This window comes from Chlamydotis macqueenii, chromosome 3 (genome assembly GCF_036417535.1).
Source record: "Chlamydotis macqueenii isolate bChlMac1 chromosome 3, bChlMac1.mat, whole genome shotgun sequence".
In the NCBI taxonomy this organism is placed as follows: Eukaryota; Metazoa; Chordata; class Aves; order Otidiformes; family Otididae; genus Chlamydotis; species Chlamydotis macqueenii.
In genome coordinates, this window is record NC_141558.1 from 111,948,675 (window position 1) to 111,973,144 (window position 24,470).

The 24,470-nt window shown below is 40.8% G+C and overlaps 2 protein-coding genes across 5 annotated transcripts; one reads left to right on the plus strand and one right to left on the minus strand.

Annotated features, from left to right (window-relative positions):
• Positions 1–55: 55 nt before the first annotated feature.
• Positions 56–19,300, minus strand: APLF (aprataxin and PNKP like factor). Of its 3 annotated transcripts, none has more exons than XM_086743298.1 (9): positions 18,632–19,300; positions 18,357–18,497; positions 16,804–16,934; positions 14,927–15,101; positions 11,762–12,150; positions 5,688–5,813; positions 4,985–5,031; positions 3,526–3,564; positions 56–705 (listed from the first exon to the last, which is right to left on the minus strand). In XM_086743298.1, exons 2-9 carry the CDS (start codon positions 18,387–18,389, stop codon positions 500–502), a joined length of 1,146 nt encoding a protein of 381 aa, XP_086599424.1. In that variant the 5' UTR covers positions 18,390–18,497; positions 18,632–19,300; the 3' UTR covers positions 56–499. The 3 variants fall into 3 exon arrangements, with proteins under 3 accessions (XP_086599424.1, XP_086599423.1, XP_086599425.1); XM_086743297.1 differs by having other exon boundaries at positions 18,357–18,507; positions 19,228–19,298; XM_086743299.1 differs by lacking the exons at positions 18,357–18,497; positions 18,632–19,300 and adding an exon at positions 17,466–17,672.
• Positions 19,301–19,431: 131 nt separating this feature from the next.
• FBXO48 (F-box protein 48) lies at positions 19,432–23,109 on the plus strand. Of its 2 annotated transcripts, XR_015257983.1 has the most exons (3): positions 19,432–19,910; positions 21,003–21,227; positions 21,514–23,109. XR_015257983.1 is itself a non-coding variant. In XM_086743300.1 (2 exons), exons 1-2 carry the CDS (start codon positions 19,617–19,619, stop codon positions 21,162–21,164), a joined length of 456 nt encoding a protein of 151 aa, XP_086599426.1. In that variant the 5' UTR covers positions 19,432–19,616; the 3' UTR covers positions 21,165–21,473. The 2 variants fall into 2 exon arrangements, 1 of the variants encoding a protein (XP_086599426.1); XM_086743300.1 differs by lacking the exon at positions 21,514–23,109 and having other exon boundaries at positions 21,003–21,473.
• Positions 23,110–24,470: the final 1,361 nt, after the last annotated feature.

Here is a 24,470-nt window from a genome sequence, read left to right on the forward strand (position 1 = left end):
CTGACTCAAAAGAACCAGAATCTGTCTGGTTCAGACAGATTCCCCAGCAGCAGCCAAGAATCAGTCTGCGATACAGCAGGCGTGAAGTGTAACTCCACAGTATCTATTGTGTTTCAGCAAAACTAAAGGCTTTCCTGATGCCAGTATTTTGTATCAAGCACAGGAAGAGGAAGCATTAAAAACCTTGTACTTCAAGCTATGAGACACCAATGGTGTTGCAAGAAGAGATGAGAAAATAAAATAAAATAAAATAAAATAAAATAAAAAACCCAAAACTTTCAGAGCTCAGTCCTCTGGCCCCACCGCTTAAGAAAACAAAAACACCCCACCAAAATAATACACATGGACAAGAAAGGCATTGCTGAATCCTCCCATCCCCACTAAAACCTTCCCGTAGTGCCCACATCACTGAGGACAAAACAGTTTTCAAAGCAATGCTTCTTCTTGCGCCTGCAAGTTTTAACACAGCCAGATCAGACACTGATAATGTTCCATGCAGCTACTTTTTGGTCTTAACAAATCTATGTGCTTCTTGCAAAAGCGTTTCAACATCTTCGTTATCCTGGTCTTCTGAACTTGGCTCCCAGTCAGAGTCTTCATCAGTAGGTTCGCACTCCTCTTCCTCATCATCTAGAAAACTGTCATTAAGGTCGTATTCATTTGGTTCAGCATCATTGGCACCGTCTTTCTCCACAGCCCTTTCTCCTGTAGGGACAAAAATGTCTTGTCTTCATGAACCATAACTACAGAACTAAAGAGACCTTCCAGAGACCATCTAGCTAGTTTCTCTCCTCCAGAAGAGAAAGAATCAACTAAAGCACTCTACCCAATGCCGGCCCATTGTGAGTCTGATTTTCAAGACTCTCATGAAAACCTGTACCACCTCTCTCTGACCCTAGCTGCAGCATTTACCGGTACGATCACTGAGAAAGTTGTCCTTACTCGCTTTTCTGCCAGTGAGTGGAAACTAGTATGAGGCCTCTTCTAAGAACGTCTTCCGATACCAGAAGAAAAAAAAGTATCAGAGAATGTCTTCTGATAACTCCCCTTTCTTTAAGGAGTGGCGCACACAGTTTTCCTAGTCGTCTTCCTGTTACTTCTATACCCAAGCAATACATCCTTCTTGCCGCTCAGCCTCTAGCTATGTCTAGGTGGCTACTTTGACCCTAGATCTTCTGCCTTCACCCAGCCATACATACTTAAGGCTATTTCATAGTCGCGCCCTTTGGAATCTGACATGGCTTTTAATTACCATTCACTTCTTTCCGGAGCTTCAGGTGAGAGAAGGGTATCTGCTAGATCACTCGCCTCCTACGTTCTCAACTAGGATCCACCCTAGATAGTCTGGGTGTCCTTTCTGAACATGGGTTAGGGAAACAACAAACACTGAACACATCTTTCCCGAGCTGGGTGCTACATGTCCACAATTCCTAACTAGCTACAGTCTGCTAATATTCCAATCAGGTGTTATTCTGCCATTAAGTCGTAAAACCATGTTCATTCTTCTTCCCAGCCTCCAATTTTTGCATTGTCTCATCCAGAGGTAGCCTGTAAATGGTCTCATACAGAGAATTTATCTGCTGAGCAACTCTTGTCATCATGTTTCATACAAAACTACAGAAGTTGTGCCAAACAGCACAAAATAAATGTTAACGGAGCCCTGACTGTCTGTGTGACCTTGCATGGCTTGGTATGACTGCCTCAGACATGAACTTGCTGAGCCCAACCTTTTACAAGCTTTGCCTTCAAGAGAGCCAAGCATGTCAGTCAACAAGATACTGGAGGAGAAAAAAAATAAAATAAAATAAAATAAAAAAATCAGCAAATAGGAAAGGCATTTTAATCAATGAATTTCCTTCTTTCCCCTGTGCATGGAATACCAATTCTTCCCTGGTTCTTATTTAGTACGGGGAGTTGAATTTAACACATTGAATTTCACTTCCATGTTACACAAGAAGCACTTTTCTACCCATAGTCACGTTTGGCTGACCACCTGCCATGAGCTGCGCACATAGGATCTACCATTCCGGTAACAAAGGTGTTCTTGTGAAAGGCACAATTTTAAACCTTCAAGATTTAAATCTAGAGTAAGGACTTTAGATATGCATACAGTCCAGCTCGCTTCATCATAAAATCTTAACCACTCACTGCTCTAACAGTGCTGCTAACAATTCTGTTTCCAAGGACGCAATACACATTTCTACAAGGGAGCAGTGACCAAGATGGGGCTGGTACTTGTATCATGGGATACAGAAAAACAGACAGGTGACACATATGCCTCAGAATATGCTGGTGCATAGATATAGCCATCTTAAGCATTTAGTGATGGCAAAAGTACACAGATACCTGACAAGGAAATGGGATGGCAAAGAAATTTCTCAGCAGAAAGTATAAAAGCAACCTCTTGCATCCACCCACAACAGAAATGGAGGCCAAACCCCTTTGCCTAGAAAACTAACTATAACTATTTGCACTTCTATTTATTTCCTCTAGAAGGCAGATCTCTCCATTTTATTTCTTTAGCAAATGCTGAGCCGCACCTTGGAGATCGCAAGGAAGACAAACCAGTTCCCACTTCCACTTGAGATGCAGCAGTTCCACATCCTCATGCCTTGTTCAGTCCAGTGAAAGTGAAGACAGCAAACCATCAGACTTTCAGTGTGTTCTTTAAAGCTTGCTTTTAAAACATTTGAGAAAGAATAGGAAGCTTCACATTTGGAAGCTGAGACACAGAAGAAGCCTGACAACAGACCTAAAGGATATGGAAACTTGATGCAACTGCAACATTAAGTTAACATTGTTGGCAGCAGCAAAGTAAGCTAGGTGCACCACTGGTAAATGGAGGAGATATTCATACACACTATTACAATTTACATTATCGAGAGAGACTACAGCTTGCCTGTGCTACTACATAATCCCCACTGATGACTAGAAACTAAAGTAAGATGAATGCATACAGAGTTTACAGTGAAAGCTGCCCCCAACTCAAAGGCATCAGCCGCCTTCTACACTTCAGTCCTAACAAGCGAGTATCTTACATGAAACATGAATACCTCATAGTAAGTGCAAGAAAAGCTCACGCACAGATACCACTTGAAAGTTATTTAAAGGTCAGTACAATGACAAAGGAATATCTCAATGTTTCAAGAGCAATCAGTCTTTATGGGGCAACCTTAACCAGTTGTGGATGAAATACTGGATTCCTTTCATCCTACTATGACCACTGTGTAATGAAGGAAGAAAGAAGCAATTTAGCCACACGTGTGTGTCTCATTAAAACAGTTGTTTGTTCTCTTGTCTGCTTCCAAGGAAGTACAGGAATGCTCATCCAGGAAGCCTGGCACAAATCCAATTTCAGCACTACTACTTGTAAAAAAGCAAGCAGAGCTTTACTAAAATAGTGACTCCCTTCTCCTCAGGTAAGCGTTATCAAGCATCTCCAGCACTATGAAACGCCCCAAAACCAAAGCAGCTTGGCTGTGTCCCATGCTGATGTGCCCATTCATAACATGAGAACATACCCACCATTCTTTGAAGTTCGTTGTCGGGTTCCTCTTTCAGTTACTAAAGAAAAGAAAGTTACTAGTCAGTGCAGAGTACCACCTAGCATAAGGGTTCTTCGTAGAGGTTACTACAATAAAAGACTGACCTATTAAAATAAATGCTCCAATGACTGTGCTTTATTTACAAGCATAAAAACTGCTCTCCCACCCCAAATCTCTTTTTTTTTTGTATTGTATGATTCCTATTCTTACAATTATGAACCATTCCATCTGTAGAAAAATGTCATCAAGACTGATATTTTTATTTTTAAGCAGAAAATTTGAGTATTTCAAAGCATTTAAATATTTTACACCACTGCTTCCATAAAAGCAATTTCTCCTTAATAATGCCATAATACCCATTCTTTAAAGTAAACTACATTATCATTTCATTTCCATAACTGTTCTGCTCTGAAGTATGGTTTATTGCATTGGGATTTCAAGTGGAGAAAAAAAAAAAACCCCAAGTCCAATACTCAAGAAAAAGCACACCAAAAAAAATGCAAAGTAGCTCTTTCCATTCTTTAAGAACAGACAAATTGTAAACAGTACATTCACCTGTGTTTTTCAACAATTCTAGTTACTGGAATGTAAAAAACTAGAAAATTTTAGAATGGAAACTCAGATTCAGTTTTAATTATATTCCCTCAGGCCTCAAGAGAACACACAAAAAAAATTGTTCTCCAAGTAAAAAAAATCACTGGTCAAAAAAAAAAAAAAATTAAAAAGATTACAGACATGATTGCAATGTTTGTTTTAGAGCATCACAAGACTTTAGAATTGTATGTTACCTGAGGATTTCCTATCAAAAGAAAAATAAGAATAAAAAGTTAGTATGAAATCTTGAGATATAAATCTATACAGTTTAAACGTAAAATATTTCTGTGTCCACATTTTGCTATGGGGACAGGAGAAAAGCTATAGAAATAATTTACTGCAGCAGCCATTTGAAATGTTGATAATACTTCAGTATCCCCTAAATACATTCCCTGTTTTCATTGTAATACTCCAGCTCTGAATGAGGGAAGTAGAATACAGAGACCTGGCAATATCACAATATACTGCGTTTAATTTTCAATGAAATCTATTAAACTCATGAAAATAGCCCCTTGCTGCACAGCATTTTTGTCAGTATCTAAGATACAAACTGTACACACTACAGCAATTGCGTCCAAGCCAGCCCATCTTACTTCAGCTGAAAAACATTTGAAAAAGTGAGTGCAAACTTGCAGCGGCCAAGCAACCTTCCTTAGCACAGACAAGGGCAAGACCTCATACTTAAGAAGCACATGGGTGCAGGGCAGAAGAAAGCAAGCAGCAAATGCAGTGTTTTTCACTTAGAGTAGCTGAAAGCATTTTAGTACAATTTTTTTGTATCCACTACTGGGTTTTGGGGCTGCCCCTCAACCCCACTTTGAGCTCTGTTGAACAACTTTGCTTACCTGGCGGTGCACTGTGCTTGTATTCTAGCTTGTGCTGTGGATTCTTCCTGCAAAGAAGAAAAGAGTAAAAGCTTGACACGTTGTTCTACACTTAACAAGCCCAGAACTCCTTGGTATTTTATGGATAGTTTTCATTTCTTTTTACAACAAAATTCTGTGACCAATGCCTTACTGCAGTATCTCAGCTTACAGAATGTAGGGTGGGAAAATATCAGGTTAAATACAAATTCCTTTTGCTTCAGCATTAAAAAAAAATTGATCAAAACCAAAAGATGAGATAGTTTCCAAAATTGTATGATAAGATGCATTTGTTCAGCATAATAAGAACTGATCCAATTATTTACTCTCACTGAAAATGAAAACAGAACATAATTTCTGGTACATTAAGAACAATGCATGCACAGTGGATTACAACTGAGACATCCAGGCATAGCTTCCACACTCTGAAACATAAGGCTACAAATTAAACAGTTTGGGAAATTTAAAGAATTTGGAAAGAACTGCTTTGCACACACTTTTTTTGCGTGCAAAACAAGTGTTGTGCACAGAATTCAGTAGCAGTCTGTCCACAGTAAATTTCAGAATGCTACAGTCAAGATTTAATATCAGGAATTACTCATTATTCTATTGTCATTTTGTAACTCCAGAGCAGAACGGTCTTAACCTGTAAGAACAAGAAAAGACATTTTGCACACTTTCGTACCTATAACAAGCTGTTCCATACGGACATTCAGGCCGGTTATCATTGCTGTCCTGAGTTACGACCTCTGTTTCATGATAGTCATCATCATCAGGGTGACTGAACTGCTGGAAGTGAACGGGATTCTTCCTGCAACAGACAAGTACATAGAGAGAACTGACCGTTCCATTTAAGTACGAGAAATGGAGATAAGAAAGGTGTTACTGAATCAGTGGCAATCCATTTTTCTGTGGTCACACAAAAAGGAGCTTTTAATGTTTAACTTTATACAGACTGTAAGACCTACTTTCAGGATAACAGAAGAAAAGCTTTGTCTCTGCACAGGCTGCAAAAGAGGTTAAAACAGAAATTTTCCTGATTGCCGTCAGCTTTAAGTTTTAGACCTCCAACACGAACACAATCTACTGATGTAGTCATACAGCATGAATCTTACTCAGTGGATGACTTCTCAGTTACAACTTCATCTGGAGCTATTGAAATGTGACAAAAACTTCTACTTGAAGCCTTAACTCAAGTTGGAAGGGTCAACACATTGCAGCTGAACAACTGCAGTACTTAAAGACTCCTCACACCCTCAGATGAGGGCCTGTTAGCTTCAGGAGACGTCTCAACTATTACTTCTGTTCTGTATGCAAGTTACTGCTCACCTCAATACTTCAAACGCCAGCATGTTATGACAGATGGAGAAGTCTATTGGACATTGCATTGATGGTGCTGTCAAGTTTGGCTGGCTGCCATGATGTTTTATTTGAAATAACAAATTACAACGACAACACAAAGTTGTACCATAAGACATAACAGCTCTGCATGCAGTTGAGTCACACCAATGTTAGTGATGAGAGCACGTTACTGGCATCCACGACTTTTTGCTCTACAACACTTAACAGTCAAATCCAAGGTGAGCAAGCAGCGAATACAAACATCTGCATCACTGAATATCATTTCTACTGCTTCTAGGCAATATGTTTTCACACACGCCATACAAGACAAGGCAGCTATAAACAACACTACTTAGAGAAAACCTCACTTTATAAAACTTCTGTAAGTAATGTTAAAAAGAATACAGAAAAACAAGTTACAATTTCAGAAGACATTCATATGACAGATCAAAACATACTACAAAAGTTATGTCAAAGCAAACATACTGGTACCAAAAGCAAATCTACATTTTCCCTGTGGTTTCTTTTAGAGACACTTTTCCACACATAATATTTAAAAGCATAGAATGTGAGATATTTTAACGAATTATTTTTCAAAAAACATCCACAAGACTTCAGTGATTTACCACACTAATTCCCAGAGTACATAAGCGTCAATGCGTTTGTGCAAATGATAAAATTGAACTGCTTTCCTCAAGCAAGAGGAATGACAACTTTAAACTACAAAGCAATTACTGCTTTAATTTACATTTATTATATTTGCATTTATAAAGAAAAAGCCAGAAACGTGTACGTAGCTAGCTACATACACAACATCTTCCTCATTGATCACAGGCTTTTTCCTTTACATTCACAACTACTACTTAGGAACTTTATAAGGAACAGACAATGTTAATGTCAGCATTTCAACTACTGCCATAAGAAAAAAAAACAACCACCTTCTGTTACAGCTTTTGCCAAATGATTACTTAAGCACTGCGAGCTCTAACAGCCATTCAGGCCTTCTTTTAAGCATTCAAAAAAGATTAGATATTTAATATTAATATTTTAAATCTACATTTGCCTGGTATCTTTCACTCTGGAAACTCAGCAAGTACACTGAAGATAAAATCTTCAATGAGCTACTTATCAAAGATCCAGTGTCTCTTAGATCTATTTACATAGTGACAGACTTCTTGCCCTGGTCTTTTCTGTTAATTTCTGCAAACTGTACAGTAAGTAAACGCTGTTTCACTAGAAATTATTGCAAGATTGCACTTACCAGTCGTTTACTCTAACACAAGTTCTCAGGAAACATCACTTACACTGGCTGCCTACTTATTTTCCCATTTAAAAATAAACTGGATGAAATCAAGTGACTTTGGAGGCTACTTGCTTTGTTTTCTAAATGCATTGAGTTAGCTTATTAGCAGTATTAGCAAGAATTCTGAGTCATTGGAGAGACAATTCATCTTCTCAAAGGGATCCAGAAGCAACTAATGTTCTGTGAAATCATTTTTATATTTTTCCTACACGAAGATATGTATCTTAGCCTCATAGTCACCAAGGAAAGCAGGCCTAATAGCTGTCATGCAGCCAATCTATCTGATTTTAGGAGATAACCATTTACTTTCCAAAATTTACTTTGAAACCTGCATGACAACACCAATCAAGGGGGGAATAGGGGGTGGGGAAGTAGTATGGGGGGAAGGAAGAAGTGAAACAAAAGGAACGAAAGGGTCGTCTTTAGGATTCTTTGGGCCAGTGGATGATGCTTCTCAAATTGAAGATGAAGAAGCATCTTAAATATGTCCTTCTTCAGATGCTCAGGACTAGCAGAAATATCGTATTTATCTTACCTTTAACTGAATAATGTGTACTTACACCACTTCTATGTGTTGTGCAATGATATCCAGCAAAATATACAAAAGCAGAGGAGTGCATAGCTTCTATTAAGTAAACATTTTCCCTTCTTGCAAAAATCTAAAGCTTCTTTCTTTTATTAAGGGTTTGGCTTGTTTGAGGGTTTTAGATTTTTGGTTGTTTTTTTTTTTTTTTGACACACAAGAGATTTGAGTTGTAAGAGCACAACATCTATCATGCCATGCGTTGCACTCCAAAGTTAGTTAGTTTCACAACAAAACCTCATTGCACAGGAATGTTATTCATTTGCTCTAAACAAAATAATTAAGCTTTACTTACACAAAAAATAATGAATTAAAAGCTTATTTTAAGAATCAAGTTTTATGGGAGATCTGCCTTCTCATAAACATACACAGTTACTGCAACTTTGTTTTCACAGAAGCTCTGAATTTGTGTACTCATACCTCACAATGCAGAAAATTATGCAAATAAAATTGGCAAAGATCTTCAGAGTCATTGCAGTCATCTCAAGCAGAAGTTGAGTATTGCTCAGTGAAATATTTAAGACAGTTTTTCATCTGTGCAACTAAAAGCAACTTGAAAGCTTTTCTAAAGCAAGTTTAACTAATTAGGTCATAATCACATGCAGAAGACCCTTGCCATCTCAAGGAAGACAAGTCTTATTGGAAGACAAGACTCAAAAAAAACCAGATGCAGGTTTTCAGCTGCCAGATTTACAAGCCTAAGATGAAAGGAAAAATACTTATTTTCACAAAAATCAAAGAGCAAAGTATTTAAAAGAACACACATACAAGCCCAAAGGCTAGCTGAGCACGCCCTGCTTTGGTAACGGGTAAGATTTACACACACCCAGTCAGCAGACCGCTGTATCTCAGGCTAGCAAAATAACAGAATTGCAGACAAGAATTCTGGTTTATGATTTTAGAGAAGAGAGTTCAGGTCTACCACACCCCTTCTACACAGCCCTTGAAAATGGGGGTTTGGTTTGGATGTATTGTTAATTCACTATTCTTGTAACTTTGGAAAAATAAGCTGCAGACAAGAAAACAAACACAAGGCAGTATTCAAAGAGTAAGTTCCTTGACAACAAATATAGTCAGATATAACATACACAGAACACTATGCCTCCTAGTGATAACAGCAGTTTCTTTCAAATTGGTAAAGCTTCAGGCTACCTCAGAAAGAGAATGTGACACTGAAGGATGAAGACAAGAAGAATTCCTGGAGCAAGAGGTGTGCATCAAGCTTGATACTTTCAAAAGCAGCGTGTTCAAATTCACAAATGAAGAAACAGAACTATGGGTTACAAAGTTATTTCCCAAATGTTTAAGATATGTGTTACAGAAATCTAATAAAATTATTAGAACTAACATTAAATCTTCTCGATTTGTGCTGTTTTACTAGGCACCTACCAAAGGTGCCATATCCAGAAGACAATATAAAAAAAAACACAGGAGTTTACAAAATAAAGACTAGAACTCTGAAGAGCATATTTAATTAATAAGAAACCTCACCTAGAAAAAAATCTTTAAGGAAATGATACAGTTACCAAAGCAATAAGATGTTAAGCATTTAAGATGTGGAATCCTACAGCACATCTTGTTAGAAGACACCTTTCATAAGGTTAAAGTAAAAAAGGAGAGAGAAAGCAACTACCCATTGTACTCAAAAGAGCACTCAAAGCAGCTCCTCCTCCTGAGTAAATCCAAAATCTTGGTTTCGCTCAATGAAAACTCTACACAATGGAAAACTGAGTTTGCTATCAGTGCATTCCTTGAAAGCATCCATTCATGTCACACTCACACATAATCTGTTAAAAATATGGGTAACTGCAATGACTTGCTTTATTCTAACATACCTATTCCATTGATGCAGAAAGACTACTTGGTGGTCTTCTGTTAAAAGCAAATACTAAGACAGACCACAAAGTGTATTTCTTTCGCTGCAAACAAGCGGATTTAGTCTCATGACACTTCCTGCAGATTACAGCTGATGCTTTTGGTATTTCACCTTTACAGACTCCTCCAACAAAGTAAGATTTTGCCATCAGAGCATTCTTTTTTGTTATAAAACAATACTTCCCAAAAGTATCGCTTTCAAACACTTTAGAATAAAGACCCAAGAAGTCTGCACATGCAGACTATTACATATTATCTGTAACTAAATTTTGCCTTCCTAATATTAGGAATCCCTCAGCATATCAGAACATTAAATGAGCTTAACTCCCATACAGGGGAAAACTTGTCTGAGCAAAATTAAAAGTAGCTGGAAAGAACTAGAGGCTGCATTTGTACTATTGGTTCAGCTTAACTGCCTAATAAAACATGTTTTAATTATATTCATTAGGGGCAAAAACTGAGGTATGTGAAAGAAAGGTACAGGAATACTGGAAGTTTGATGTGTTCATTAACACAATAGTTTTACGCTTTTGATTTACACAGTTATCTGCAGCATTAGGCACACCAAACATATACAAGAGCCCATTTACTTGTGCTTGCTTGTTTTCTAAACAACCTCACTGTTTTTCTATTGCTCAAGCCTCTTGGAGGGAGAGGAATAATAATAATAACAAAAAAAATAAAGTCACAGGACCCACTATTTCCTGGTTTAGCCTTATCTTTTGTGCTTACAATGTACATGGATTTACCTAGAGCTCAAAACCTTCTCCTAAATGCAGTTCTCAGGTCATTGGTCATTTGCCAGCCTTTAGATTTGTATCTTCCCCTCGATATGTCAACACATGGCACTCCCGAGCTTTTCTGGGCAGAAAGAACTGTCAGGTTCAACAGACCAGGCATTCAGCACTGGTGTTTTTGAAGTTCACTGGAACATTTGTATCCCACAGAAGATTTGTACGACAGATTTTTCTCTGTGAATTGAGAGGACATGAGCGAGAGAGGAAAAAAAATAAAAAAGAAAGCTCTTCACTTCTATTACCAAGGATGCTGATCAGATAAGGGTTAACATGGAGTTTGGAAGTATGTATGCCTTGCTCTGTTTCTAGGGAGGGAGTAGAAGCTAATGAAAAAAAAAAAAAGCAGACTGGCCAAATTATAATACAAGTAATTCTTGATTATTTAAGGAGTAACAGCTAAAAAGTATTTTAAATATTCAGACCACAAAACATCCAATTACTTCAGTAAATGCAATCATATTTCACAAAACTTTCACCTGCTAACAAACCAAACCTACAAGGTCTATGTTGGGCATTTCAACCATTTACATCTCTTCTCCCTTGTGATACACACAAGGCTTTTTATTTCTTTTCTTTTTAAAATGGACCTTGTTTCTTATTTCCTACAAAACTTCATCATTCAATTTGTTTAAGTACTTCATCCATTGTTTGGGTTATATTAGCAGTTAGCAAGACACCCTGGCTCCTCTTTTTATACTATTAAAATTCTTGCTATGCCATTTGTTTCTCCTTACTCCCCTGCTTACCAAAAGACTTTTTTTATATCAAAGCTTGTAACGACTTCACTGTTTTCTCCTCCATTGCCAATACATTACGTCTTAATAATAAGCTATCTTAAGCTAGTTTTAATTTTGCTTTACCTGTAGCAGCCTGTTCCATACATGCAAGGTGTCCTCTTACGCTTGATCTGTTTGGAGCTTTCTGAAGCATCTGCACTTCTGGTTGAATCAGAAATCTCAGTCTCGTAATCCAGATTTGCATCAGGCTCAAGAATCCCTTCCTGGGAACCAAAATATGGGGAAGTCCTGACCAAGTGAGCTTGTTGGCTTGTAGAACCAGTAATCTGTTCTTTGTTTTCTGTTTCCTCAATTCTATTTTCTTTAGTGGAGATCTGACCTACCCTTTTAGACCATTTAGTATGCAGCTGCCTATCACTTTTTTCCAGAGAACTCCCAGGGTTTTTTGTTCCAGACTTGCCATTTCCTTCCATGTTTCTCATGGTACTCTCAAGAGGAAATCCAGATGTATTCTGTGGAACAAGGTTACATTTTGAAGGACCTGAAAACTTAAGCTCTTCAGAATTAAAAGCTTTAAGGTCAAATTCTGCCTCCTCTCATCAGTCCTGTTTTCAAAATCAGAGAATCATAGAACAGCCCAGTTTGGAAAGGATCTCGAAATATCATCTGCTCCAGCCTTTAAAATCTTCTACCATACTTTGCAAACTCAAGTTAGCTGCTAAATATAGCTGCTGAATAAAAGGCTCAAGTTAAGAACACATACACATAATTTAAAGGAAAACTTAGCCTGGAGCTCCTGTCCTCAGCTTCCCCTCACAAAACAGTCAGGCTCCTCTCTCACCATCTTGGTTTGTGAATAGTCCAAGGACTTTAGTTTAAATTAACTTTTAATCAAAAGTACTGCTCCTGAAAAATGAACAAGGGTTCATGTGAACATATAGTAGACTCTAGAAGAACGTACACTCCTATAAAAGAATCCATTTTAATTCCTTAAGTACCAAGATATATGGAATATAGATATTTATCTATATATGGGAGATATATGGGAATTGATGATTTACACCTTGAGCTTAATTGCACCCCAAGACATGTTAAATGCTTCCGCTTTGTGACTCTAAAATCGTAAAACAGTTTTTCAGTACATACCATCAGGCAAAGATTTCCATTTTGACAAATACAGCATTTTAAATTTTGGAACACATGTATATTTAAAATAAGAGATGTGCGCTTTAGAAAAAGAATATGAGGTATATAACCAAGACAAGAACATTGTCCTGACAAGTGAGACATTACCTGGAGGAAGTAGATTTATATTGAAGGCTGAACTACTTTGATAAACTACAGAAGTATTCAAAGGCCTCTGCTCTCTACAGTTTATTATCTAAGTTCCCCCTACAGTAAATTTACACTTAGTTTAGATTAGACGTGGTTGGCAGAGCTTGAAAATCAGCGGGTGGCTTCCTATTTTATTTTGTTCCTTTCAGTGCGAGCCTCATAAAATGTAAACCAAAACCAGAGACTATTACATTTGAGCAGCAATGTGATTAGGAAAGAGCAAAGCCAGCATTAATATCAAATGATGCTGACAGCAGCATATTTAGTAAGTCAAATCGGAGACAAAGACGACTGTTACTGATACTCCCAAAATAAGGCTTAGCAAACAATTGCAACTTAGGAAACAAGCCTTCATTTACAAAAGGAGGACTAAATTACTCTAATTTGCCCTTCCCCCCTTGTGACTTCTCTACTACATACTTCAATCTATTGCCTGTATTATATATAATTAAACTAGACACTTTCACACTTATTATGACAACTAGTTAAAAACCAGGTTGCAATCAAGGAAAACCAAAGACAACAGCACTCTCAGCACTGTTAAAACCTGTATGTGACCTCACTGCCGCCTGGTGGCTGCTGGCACTTGGAAGAATTAAGATTCTTTTTACTTCCTGCCCTACAGGAGATTTTCTCAGTCACCTCAAATACGACAGCAGGAGCGTGATTTTTGTTTTGATACAATGACTCCAATCGTTAAGAGCTCTCTATGATTATTGCCTTTGCTTGCCCTAACTGTTTTTTTCTGCAAAGTTCTGAAGGCAATTTCTTACACTCTGCTTGAGATAAAAATGATTTATGAAATTATTAGGAGAAAATCAGTAAGGCCTCACACTTAAAATGCAAAATGAAATAATTCCTTATGTAGTCACTCACCTTATAATTCGACAAAGAAAAAATAGCACTGCAGCTGGTATCAATGCACACAGCCAACAACAATGCTCACCACTCAGAACACTTTTCCACGTTAAAAGATACACTACGTTATATCAAAACTACATTGAACGGTATGTTCTCCATGAGTAGATAATTTCATTTAACCTTAATATTTAATTAAAAAACAAAACCAACCCCCAATTGTTTTCAGTGTCAAAACCAATGAAGCATAGCAAATAATACTATTTTAAGTATTTTATCAGATCCTGTAACAGATCCAGGCAATTCTAATGCTAGAGATTAGAAACACCTCTTCATGTTGTTCACTTAAAAGGAAAGCCAGTGAAAGTCTCACTTTGCTCTCACCAGAAGATGTCTTCTCTTTGATAATCATCCTTCTCTTTTTGTTATTAGCAGGGTTCTATCACTAAGTGTTTATCTGCCTATAAACACAGCTGTACTTTAAAGACACACAGACACATTGCCCAGCTGGACTCAAGTGTCTGTGACTCACTGTCACAGATAGTTTGGGATTTCTGATTACTTTTTTTTTTTTCTACTTTTTTTTTTTTACTCAGATTTTGAGGTAGTGGCATAAGCACACTCCCTGTCATCTTTGTTCAAAATATAGCAGCTGCTAAGCCACACACTGCAATTTTCTGACCATAAAACTTCACCAACTAGAATGGTACTATTCTGGGCTGCATTTCATACCATCACCTATCCCCAGAGGGTTCTCGGAAAAAGAAACTACACACCAAGCCACTCCTAGGACCAGTACTTTGGCCCGTATCTTCCAGCCTCTTGCTGCAAAGCTGAAAGTCTGGTATTTCTGTGAAACATTCGGTGCCTAAATCCCAGATCCTGAGAAGGAAGTTCAGAAAACCAAGTCTCTGACGGCCTCCAGGATCCTTGCCATAGAGTTGTCCAATGGACTGGCACTTCAAAACAACTCTTAAACATCAATTCACAAGCAGAACACATAGTTATGTTATAGACCCAGCCTTCAACATGACATTGCCAACTACATTCTCATTTTTTTAAATACCATGGTTCTGCCCTGAGCCAAAAAATTACCTGAGATGAAGGGATGGGGATAGAAAGACAGTTCCTTTTCCCTTGATCTTGCTCTTCACCTTCAAAATCCTCTACAGTTTCTTCAGAAGTTAATCTTGTTTTCTGATGTATATTTACTTCTGATTTTAATGACTCCATATTACTTTCTCCCCTTCCTTGGCCTTTTTTCATTCTACTACCTTAGAAGAAAAACCAAAAAGGTACTTTTGGAACGCAACTTTCACAGTGAAATCCTGACCACATTAGAAGTCTAAAGCTACATCGAAGCAGAACACTAGGCAAAGAGCATGAGAAATTGCAGCAGTTGTGCATGTGCTGTTTCAATAATACATTTTTCACTTCCCACTTATACGAGTAAAAAGTATGTTTTATAATGAAACAGAAGTTTGAGCAGGAAATTTGGGAGGAAAATAATAAATAGGTGGCAAAGAATAGATATTCTGGACTGACCGTATCAGTATGACTGACAATTTCATTTACAGAATAGGAGCTGATCAAGTAAACCAAATGTCCAAGCATGACTTTTACCACAGACCTTTCCTGTAAGTATCACTTGAGACTACCAGTTTATAAGCACAATCATCACAATTAGGACATGGCAAAACCTGGGTATGCCCACTTCCCTAGTCAACCACATCATGGTTGACGATATTTTATCAGCCGGTAACCAACAGAAAGACAGCGAACGTTGTGCCTCTCTTTGGAAAGCTTAATATCACAGAAAACTGTAAGTTCTCTGTCCTGAAGTAGTATTTTCTGGATATACAGCTGGGAGACAGCTAGGGCCATAGTTCTGGTTGTGATACAGCTCCACCTACTGCAAAACATGTTCGGAAGGAAGATACTTGATGCCATTTTGCAAGACTTCTAAAGCTCCCCTCACTTCAAAAAATACTGACACGCCAGAGTTATTTGTACAAAGCAAGGAATTTTTCTAAATTTTAATGTCCGACTTCCAAACAAGACAGAAACAGCACTGGGCAGCACTGTTAATGTATGTAGTCATTTTCCTTCTCTTCTCCGATTTCCTTAGTCCTCCAGTTCCATCAATAAGTCATCGTAGCAATAAATACCTTGTGACAAGTTTGTCAGAGAACGGCAGCTTTAGAAGTCTTCACAAGCTCCTAGGACCAAAGCTGGACATGCTAGAAAATTTTCTTGGGATTGTGGCAGTGTGGCACCCTTGTGTCTCCCATCAATAGTGATTAAACACAGTATTCTGGGTACTGTTACTGCTGATAGACAGTGGTAGAAGTGTCTTGTACATTCAGCAATTTCCTTTTGCAGGAAGGACAAGAGGGAATGCAATACTATTTTAGTCTCATACTGGTAAGAAACTACTATACTGTGAGGAACTGCTCCTTCTAGGAAGGAACTCTGGACTAAGTGATCAAGTTTGATTCAGTCACAGTTAAAAAACTAACACATATCACCACCCAAATTAACTTACCTTTAAAACCTATGAAATCAGAATAATCTAAATTTAGAAGGGCAGTGACTTAAACGTGGAGAAGGCTTGCAATTAAAAGCACAGAAACTACCTAGAATTTACATATTAAACAAAATAAGTGAGTTTATAGGAAAGGGCTCCAGAACATCAGACGTTCAGTTGTCTAAAGAGAGTATATTACCTAGCATAAAAAAAATAAAATAAAATAAAAAAAAGAACAGAAATCAAATGATCACAAAGAGCTCTGTCATGCCCACAGGACAGATGACAAAGGAGACAACAAAGTCAGTGCCTGTCAGCCACCAGGTACAGAACCTGGAAAGAGAAGTAACAAACCAGTACTTTCTACTACCACAACGACAATTTAAGAAAGTGAGATCAAAGCACATAAATGTGTACTGGTATGCAAACATACTACACTGCAAACCTACCTCCTCTCATGACAGGCTCAGAAATCCCCTCAACCAGAAGATCTCTTTCCAGCATCCAAGACGGAAGCACTCTCTTTCTTTGAACAGATTTTGACTGTTCGCTTTCATTATCATCAGAAAGAGGAACCTGAAACAATATTTACTGCTTAGTACCTTTCTCCAGTTACAAACGGGGGGGGGGGGGGGGCGAAAATAGATCAGAAATTTGTACACAATTATGTCCTTCAAATGCAGCCTGGATAAGTACCTACTTTTTGGATGGTGCCCGCTGTCTGAACTTCTTTTTTTCCCCAGTTCCTACTCCCTCAGAGGAACAACATCTATAAAAACCTTCATGCAGTAAAAAACACCTCCTTAGACCTTTGAAATAAGTATCTAAAAGGCCACAAACTGTAAGTTTCACAGAAGAGCTTTACCAGCATCTTGCTATAGAGTTTCCACGTGTAGAGATAAGAGGAGGTTTAACAAACAAAGGCCTATTTGTAAAAAAAAAAAAAAAAACCGCAGAAAAGTCTAGCTAGCATTCTTTTAATTCATTTCTCCAGAAAGGAATCACACTCTAAATCTTGTATGCCAAAACAATTCAAATACACCAAAGTCACGTTCAGTATGGGCTTACTTACTGAATGTAATACCATCAGTTTGAATCTCTACTTACTGAAAGGTAATTCCATGCCAGGAATCTCAGCTACAGTAAAGCCTAACATTTCGTTTGTTGTACGTAGTTACTATCTGCTGCATAGGATGATGTTGACCAATGCGTCCCTTTTAGCACTATGTCGCTGGATACACAGCAGAAGATCTAAGAAAAATCCCACTGGCTCCATGCACTACTTATCAGACTCACTGAAAGCCGTTTGACTTGGCAACATTAAAAAAAAAGCAAAAGATGCTTGCTTTGAAAACTCTGTTTTGCTGGACAGCAGGCTGGCAGCCAGGAAAAAACTGGAGGGTTATTTATCTTTGTGTTTGTACGGATCTTGACAACACAACTCCATCACAGCTGAATTATTCAAATGAAATAGGCTGCTAGTACAGTGCAAACAGACATTAATTATAGCCAGCACAAGGCATCTACAGTCCAGTATCAGGCTCTCCAGATATAAATTTCAGAGGTGTTTAACCTGGTTGGAGAACAGCCATTCATTGCCCTGGGCCTTCACAAGTACTTACAGCAGTTACTGACACAGACCGGAGACCAGAACTGGACACTGTTCTGCAGTACCGAACTCAGCCACCACACTGTTAGTTCAAAATATTCCTGTAGCAAAAGCAGGTTTTGTATATTCCAGAGAACCAACTACTGCAGCATAATTATCATAAACATAACAACGCAACAGATTTATACACAACAGATATAAATACAGAAATATATTTATATTCTTGCATAGCATACAATCCAAATCAATGAAACAACAGGTATTTTGAGCACACAACTTTGCCAGAGTTTACTTCTCAGGGAAAAAATAGGTTTAGAAAACACACCACCTTTACTTCAACATGTGCTTACAAATACTAAATTTAATTAGAAAAAAAATCAAGCACTTACCAACTGTCTGGAAGCAGCATCATTTTTTCTCATTTTGGCAGTTCCCTGTATCTCAGAGTTGGAAGATGCTGTTTCTATTAACAACGGACTACAAGATATCTCAACAGGATGAACTGTTGGTGCTTCTTCCGCATCAGCCTCCTGATTTTTTTCTGAGAAAGCAAATTAATTTTTAGCTAGTCAAACTCATGGTGAGCAGAAACATGTACTTTTCAGTTAAACATAGAGGCTGGTCTGAATGCCTGCCATTAACATACTTCTAAATCAAATGTAACGCACTCTTACATCAATTTACAGAGGAAGTGAACATGCCTGCCTTTCCACCTTCCACTGAAAGCACGCTGAATGAAAGATCTTCCAGCCACCGCTGACCACTACTGCAGTGTTTTGGTTTTTAAGTGCTTAATTTATACCAGTCACTGCCATGGCAAAACTTTGAGAAAGCTGAAATTACAGCTTAGAATTGGCTTTACCGTGCACCTGTGCAACTCCCCAAAATTTGATTTTACGCAAGGAGCTGGATAACGACGCCCAGACACAGCGTTTGGCATCAGACGCCCAAGTTCTCGGCTGGTTCTCCCCCAAGGCTCCAAGCCTGCAACTCTCAGGTGACACCCACGCACTCAGGTGCTCGAAGCCGGTTTTAACACCCTCAGCTCGGAGTCACCGCACCCAAAACCCGCTCCAAGGCGGGGCAGCGCCCCGAAACCGCCGACCGCTTTCCCTCCTCGGCCTGCAGCGGCGCGGGGAGCCGCGCCCCGCCCCTCACGGGAGGCCGAGGCCGCAGCCGGGTCCCTGGGCACAGGGGGAGGGAAGCGCGGGTGACCGGGCGCCCGCGGCCCCCGCTTTTTCGGGACGGGACCCGCCTCACCCGCGGGGCTGGGACCGACAGCGGGACGGGGCCGAGGACGTCAGGAGCCCGCCCGAGGGCCGCTTCCGCGTGGACGCCGTCTGATGACGTCGCAACGCGACGTCACTCCCATCCGCAGCCGCTGGGCCGCACCGCCTCCGCGGGCCCAAAAAGCGAAAGATTCGCCTTCAAAAAAAAAAAAAAAAAAAAAAAAAAAAAACCACCACCAAAAAAAAAAAAAAAAAAAAAAGAAAAAACGAAACCAAAACCCAACGTCCGACACCCTCCCCGCCGTGGTGTGACGCAGCGGCATGCCGGCGCGGGGAGAACCGGCCCCGGGTGCTGCAGGCCGAAGCCGCCCGGAGACGCGGTGACAGGAGGGGGCCCCTCTCCGCCCGGAGGCCGCGGGGATGGAGGGGGAGCGCCCGGGACCCGCGCTCCGCCCAGCCGGCCGGGAGAGGGGAGGGCGAGGAGGAGGAGGAGGAGGCCCGGCCGACTTCGTGGCTCTCCTCCCGCCTGAGGTCAGCTCCCGAATTTTCAGCGACCTGGACGTTGAGAGCTTGTGTCACGCGGCCGTGACGTGCAAAGGCTGGCACCGCGTCATCGAGAGCGACGACCGGTTGTGGAGGCACCACTGCCTGAGCGCCAGGGCCGTCTGCCAGCGGGAGATCGACTGCGACCGAGGAAACGGATTTTCCTGGAAGGTAAAATTTTAACGGCGGTGACGTAACGTCAGCGGCCTCGAGGCTTCTGGGATTGGCGGTAGAAATACGTAAAGACGTTACGTCGGCACATCTCACCTGTGCCAGGTGAAAAGCAAGGCTGGCTGGTTCCCTAGCCAGGGCCACATCTGTCCCGTTTGGTCATCGCGCTGCCCCGTGCAGCCTCGGCGCTGGTGTTCATCGCATCCAAGTCCGCGCAGCCCTAACGTGGAAAAAAGCCCACAGCGCAGTAGACAGGGCCAAGGGGGAGAAGACAGCGTAGCCCTGCTAGGCAGCGTGCGGCTCTCTGGTTGCGTTTCCTGGGAATAGTTCTGCTGGCGAGGAGAGACTTCCCCGAAATTCATCCTGGGTAGCTCTGCCTCAGTATGCCCGGAGCAACATGTATCCAGGAGAAAAATAACGAGGTAGAGAAGAAGGAACAAGGAGGAGCTCTGAGAAGCCGTTTTGAAAGTCCCCACACGCGCTCCCAGTCACAGCTGCTCTGAGGAGTTAGGAGCTGAACGTGCTGGAAGATGTGTCACTGTGGAGTCCAGCCTGCGAGCTGAGGTAGATCAGGAAGGGGGCAGTTTCACAGTGTCTGCTCTGCACCAGCTACAGGGTGATCCCCACCTCATTTTAGCTGATGTGTTTGACAGCAGGGAGGCCGGGGGGGGGGGGGGGGGGGGGCGGCGTGAAAATAAAAAAAGGAGAGAAGCAGCAGCAAAAAAAAAAAAACCCAACCTGTAGTTCTGTACTCTCATGTTTCAGTAGAGTTGTTTTAGTATGAGGCAAAGCCATGAGCAGGTAGTGGTTGCCCTTCAAATGCACAGATCTTACAACTCCTGCACAGGGATTTCCAGAACTCCCTGCGCTGATTCTCTATTATATCTGGAGGGAATTTGAAGGAGAAGCAACAAACACACCGAGTTAGAAAAGTTGGAAGTAGACCAAGGTCTGCTCTTGGCAGCAGTACACCTGGGCTTAGCATTCCAAATCCTTTTCCTGGCATTACTCCTCTAATGCAAAACTTACTTGTATTGCATGCAGCTTAAATCAGTTCATTTCCAGGCTTTCAGCTGTCTGTTTTTCCATCAGATTACATTACTGAGAAACTACTGGAAAAGCAAAGTGAAGCAAGAGTGGCTGAGTGGGAAATACAGCAACATTCCTTCACAAAACAGCTTGCCAGAGAAAAGCATGTATCCGATGGACGTTGACACATGGGGAGAAATCCTGGAAGCAGAACTTGAGAGATGAGAAACCAGTGCTAGTTCTTGCAACTCAAGCACCTTCTTTCAACAACACACAGACTGCAAAACTGTAAATATTTTGCTCTTCAAAATCAGTTGTGTTTGCAAACATATGATGAAAGCCTCTCAAAAAAAAGTTATGTCTATTTTTATTTGCACTTTATCTGATTTTCTGTAAAATTTTAAGTAAGACTAAGTATTCAGTTGTAATTTTATATTTGTAAATTTAATGTTCTGCTGAATTGTCAAAAATGTTGAATGTACTTTCAATTTGCACTTTTTATTTTGCAAGAGATTTCCTCCTTAAAGGAGGGGGGGGGGGGAAAGTGTGTTTGACTTGAAGTTTATCATATCAGCAGCACAAAATACGAGAGTCCACAAAGGAAGGCTGGGGAAGGGACAAATCCAGACATTGGAAAGAAAGTAAGAGGACAAGGCAGCCACTTCAGGATCAGCTGAACATCCCTAGCACCCATCTCAAGGGACAGAGCCCTCACAAGGATCTTCTCTGAAGCTGTACCCACAAAGGGGTTAGTGCTCAGCAGCGCTGCATTTCCACTGCCCACTGTGGGATTTTTGGATTAGGTGTTGCAGATCCAGGCACCAGGCAGGGCTGAAGCAGCCACATAACTAACAGCCTCTCTGCCATTAGCTATACATTTCAGTCATTTGCCTGACAAGGAGTCACGCAAAATTTACTCCTTAAACAAAAGTAACTCAGATAACCACGCGAGACAACAGAACTTATTATATTTTTGTAATCAAGCTAAAACACGTTCAGAAAGTTAGTTTTATTCCTACATTATGATCTCCCATCACACAGACCCTGCTTTACCAGCACGAATTTTTAGCACTGACTTTAAAAACTGCTGCTAGTAAAAGAAGAGGTGCCTGTCACATTAATCAACATAAAAGCGACCACAAAATCAATGTATTACAATTTCATTTGAATATCATCTTTCTTTACCTACTTTGCACTAAGGAGTAAAGTAAGTGGGAAAACACTGGGAAGTTCTGTATGCTTGATATATTCCTACAAAAAAAAAAAAATCAGTCACCAGTCTGGGACCAATTTTCTACAGAAAGACTTCTGTCATGCTTACGAAACTTGGTTAATAGGAAGTGATTTCAAATAGACTGCTGTGGACTTTGGCAGAGGACCTTCTGGCAACATAGGGATGGATGTGTCCCGTCATGAACATGATGTTCAATGGCACTAGATCAGGCCTCTTTTAGATACAGAGTTTACTTTTAAGTAAACAAGTGAATTTAATTAGGTCCATCCCTTACTTTTAATGGGGCCCAGTAACACTAGATGGAGCAGTAGAGCAGTTTTGCTCTGAAAATATGGACCAAGGTCCTCTGGGCTAAGATCCTGTAGCATTTTTTGTTTGATGATGCTGTTAGTTGAACAAACCATTAGTTTAAACTCACTTCCAACTTAACACATTTTTATTTTCTCACAATTATTTAACCATTGCAGAATATTTGGGGAAAATACATAGTATTTTTGACTCCCCTTTATTGCAAGTGTCTGGGCTCACAAACTGTTTGTTGTAGGTGCCCATATCTACAGGCCAAGGAAGAAACAGAACAGCCAGGTGAAACTGATAGTTCTAAAATATTTCCAAGAACAGGGTGTTACCTGATCCCTTTTCTAGTTTAGAGCATTCAACAGCTTTTAATCAAAACTGATCCACTTCCCTCAGCCTCCTACATTTTCCCCATTAGACCAGGTTTTCAGTTCATAAGCACCAGTACTTTTTCTAAATCACGAGTAGCATATCTAATTGAGACAGCTTTCTCATCAATAACATTGCATGACATGATACAATGACTGGATAATGTTTCTTGTACATCTTTTGCAATTTATTCCTCATAGGTAAGTGTTATTCCCAGGATCAGGACCCCATTGCACTCAGTTTTATAAATATGTGTAACATCTCCCTTCACTGCTGTTCTGGTTTTGTTTAGTGAGGGGCGGCCTAACGTGGGGTGGCAGCTTCTGTAGGAAACTGCTAGAAGTCGTTCCCCTTTGTTCAGTGGACTCGGCCGGGCCGAGGGCGGACCCACTGCTGGCCAAGGCCGAGCCAATTGGTAGCAGAATGTTCTGTGATAACGCCTCTGCGATAACATATTTAAGAAGGGGAAAACAGGAAAAAAAAAAAAAAAAAAAAAAGAGAAGATGGGAAGCAGCTGAGCAGGGGCAGAGAGGGGGAGGCCCGAGCCCTGTGGGCCTTGCAGGCCTCACCCTCTGTCCTCCCGCCGGGCAGCCGACTGGGCCCAACTCGGCCCGGCCTGGCTGCAAGAAGTGGAGAGGAGATGAGAAGTGAAAAGATGTAAAAAGGATCCTGAGAGGCGTCTGCCAGCCTGTTGTGAGGAACAGCTGCAGACGCCAAGGTCAGTGGAGAAGGAGGGGGAGGAGTAATGTGGCTCCTGGCCAAGATTCCCCTGCAGCCTGTGGTGATGACCATGGTGGAGCAGGTTCTCCCCCTGCAGCCCATGGAGGCCCACAGAGGGGCAGAGATCCACCTGCAGCCCATGGAGGACCCCATGCCAGAGCAGGTGGAGGCCTGAAGGAGGCTGTGGCCCATGGAGGGACTGCTGGGACAGCTGTTCTGGAGGGACTGCACCCCGTGGAAGAGATGACCCACACCAGAGCAGTTTCACAAAGGACTGTGGCCCGTGGGAGGGACCCCACGATGCAGCGGAGGAGGAATGCGAGGAGTTCTTCCCCCAGCGATGACGCAGCGGTGTAAAACAATGCGTGATGAACTGACTGCAACCCCCATTCCCTCTTCCCCCCTGTGCCGCTCGGGAGGGGAAGGTAGTAGAGATAATGTTAAGCCTGGGAAGAGGGAGGGGTAGGGGGAGGTTATCTTGTTCCCTGTCTCATTCTTCTGCTAGTTTTAGAAATAAATGAATAGTTTTCCCCGAGTCAAATCTGTTTTGCCCGTAACGGTAACTTTAAGGATTTTCTCCCTGTCCTTATCTCAAACTTCAAGCCGTTTTTCCTTATATCATCTCCCCCTGTTCTCTTGGACAGTGGGGAGAGCGAGAGAGAGACTGTGTAGTCTGGTCCCGATCGGAGCTGAACAACGACAACTGCCAAGATAGTTGACGCTGTTCTTGTGGCACGACTGCTTGTTAGCCAAAATGGATGCTGTACCCCAAATTCACTGAAGCTTCTGCTATCATCCTGCTGTGAAACATGGCTGAACTGTAACACAGAGTAAAGAGCATTGCTAAGTATAGTGGGTGTAGCGCAAAGCAATTGCAAACGCTGCTCCCTTTATTATTAGCTATTCTGCTC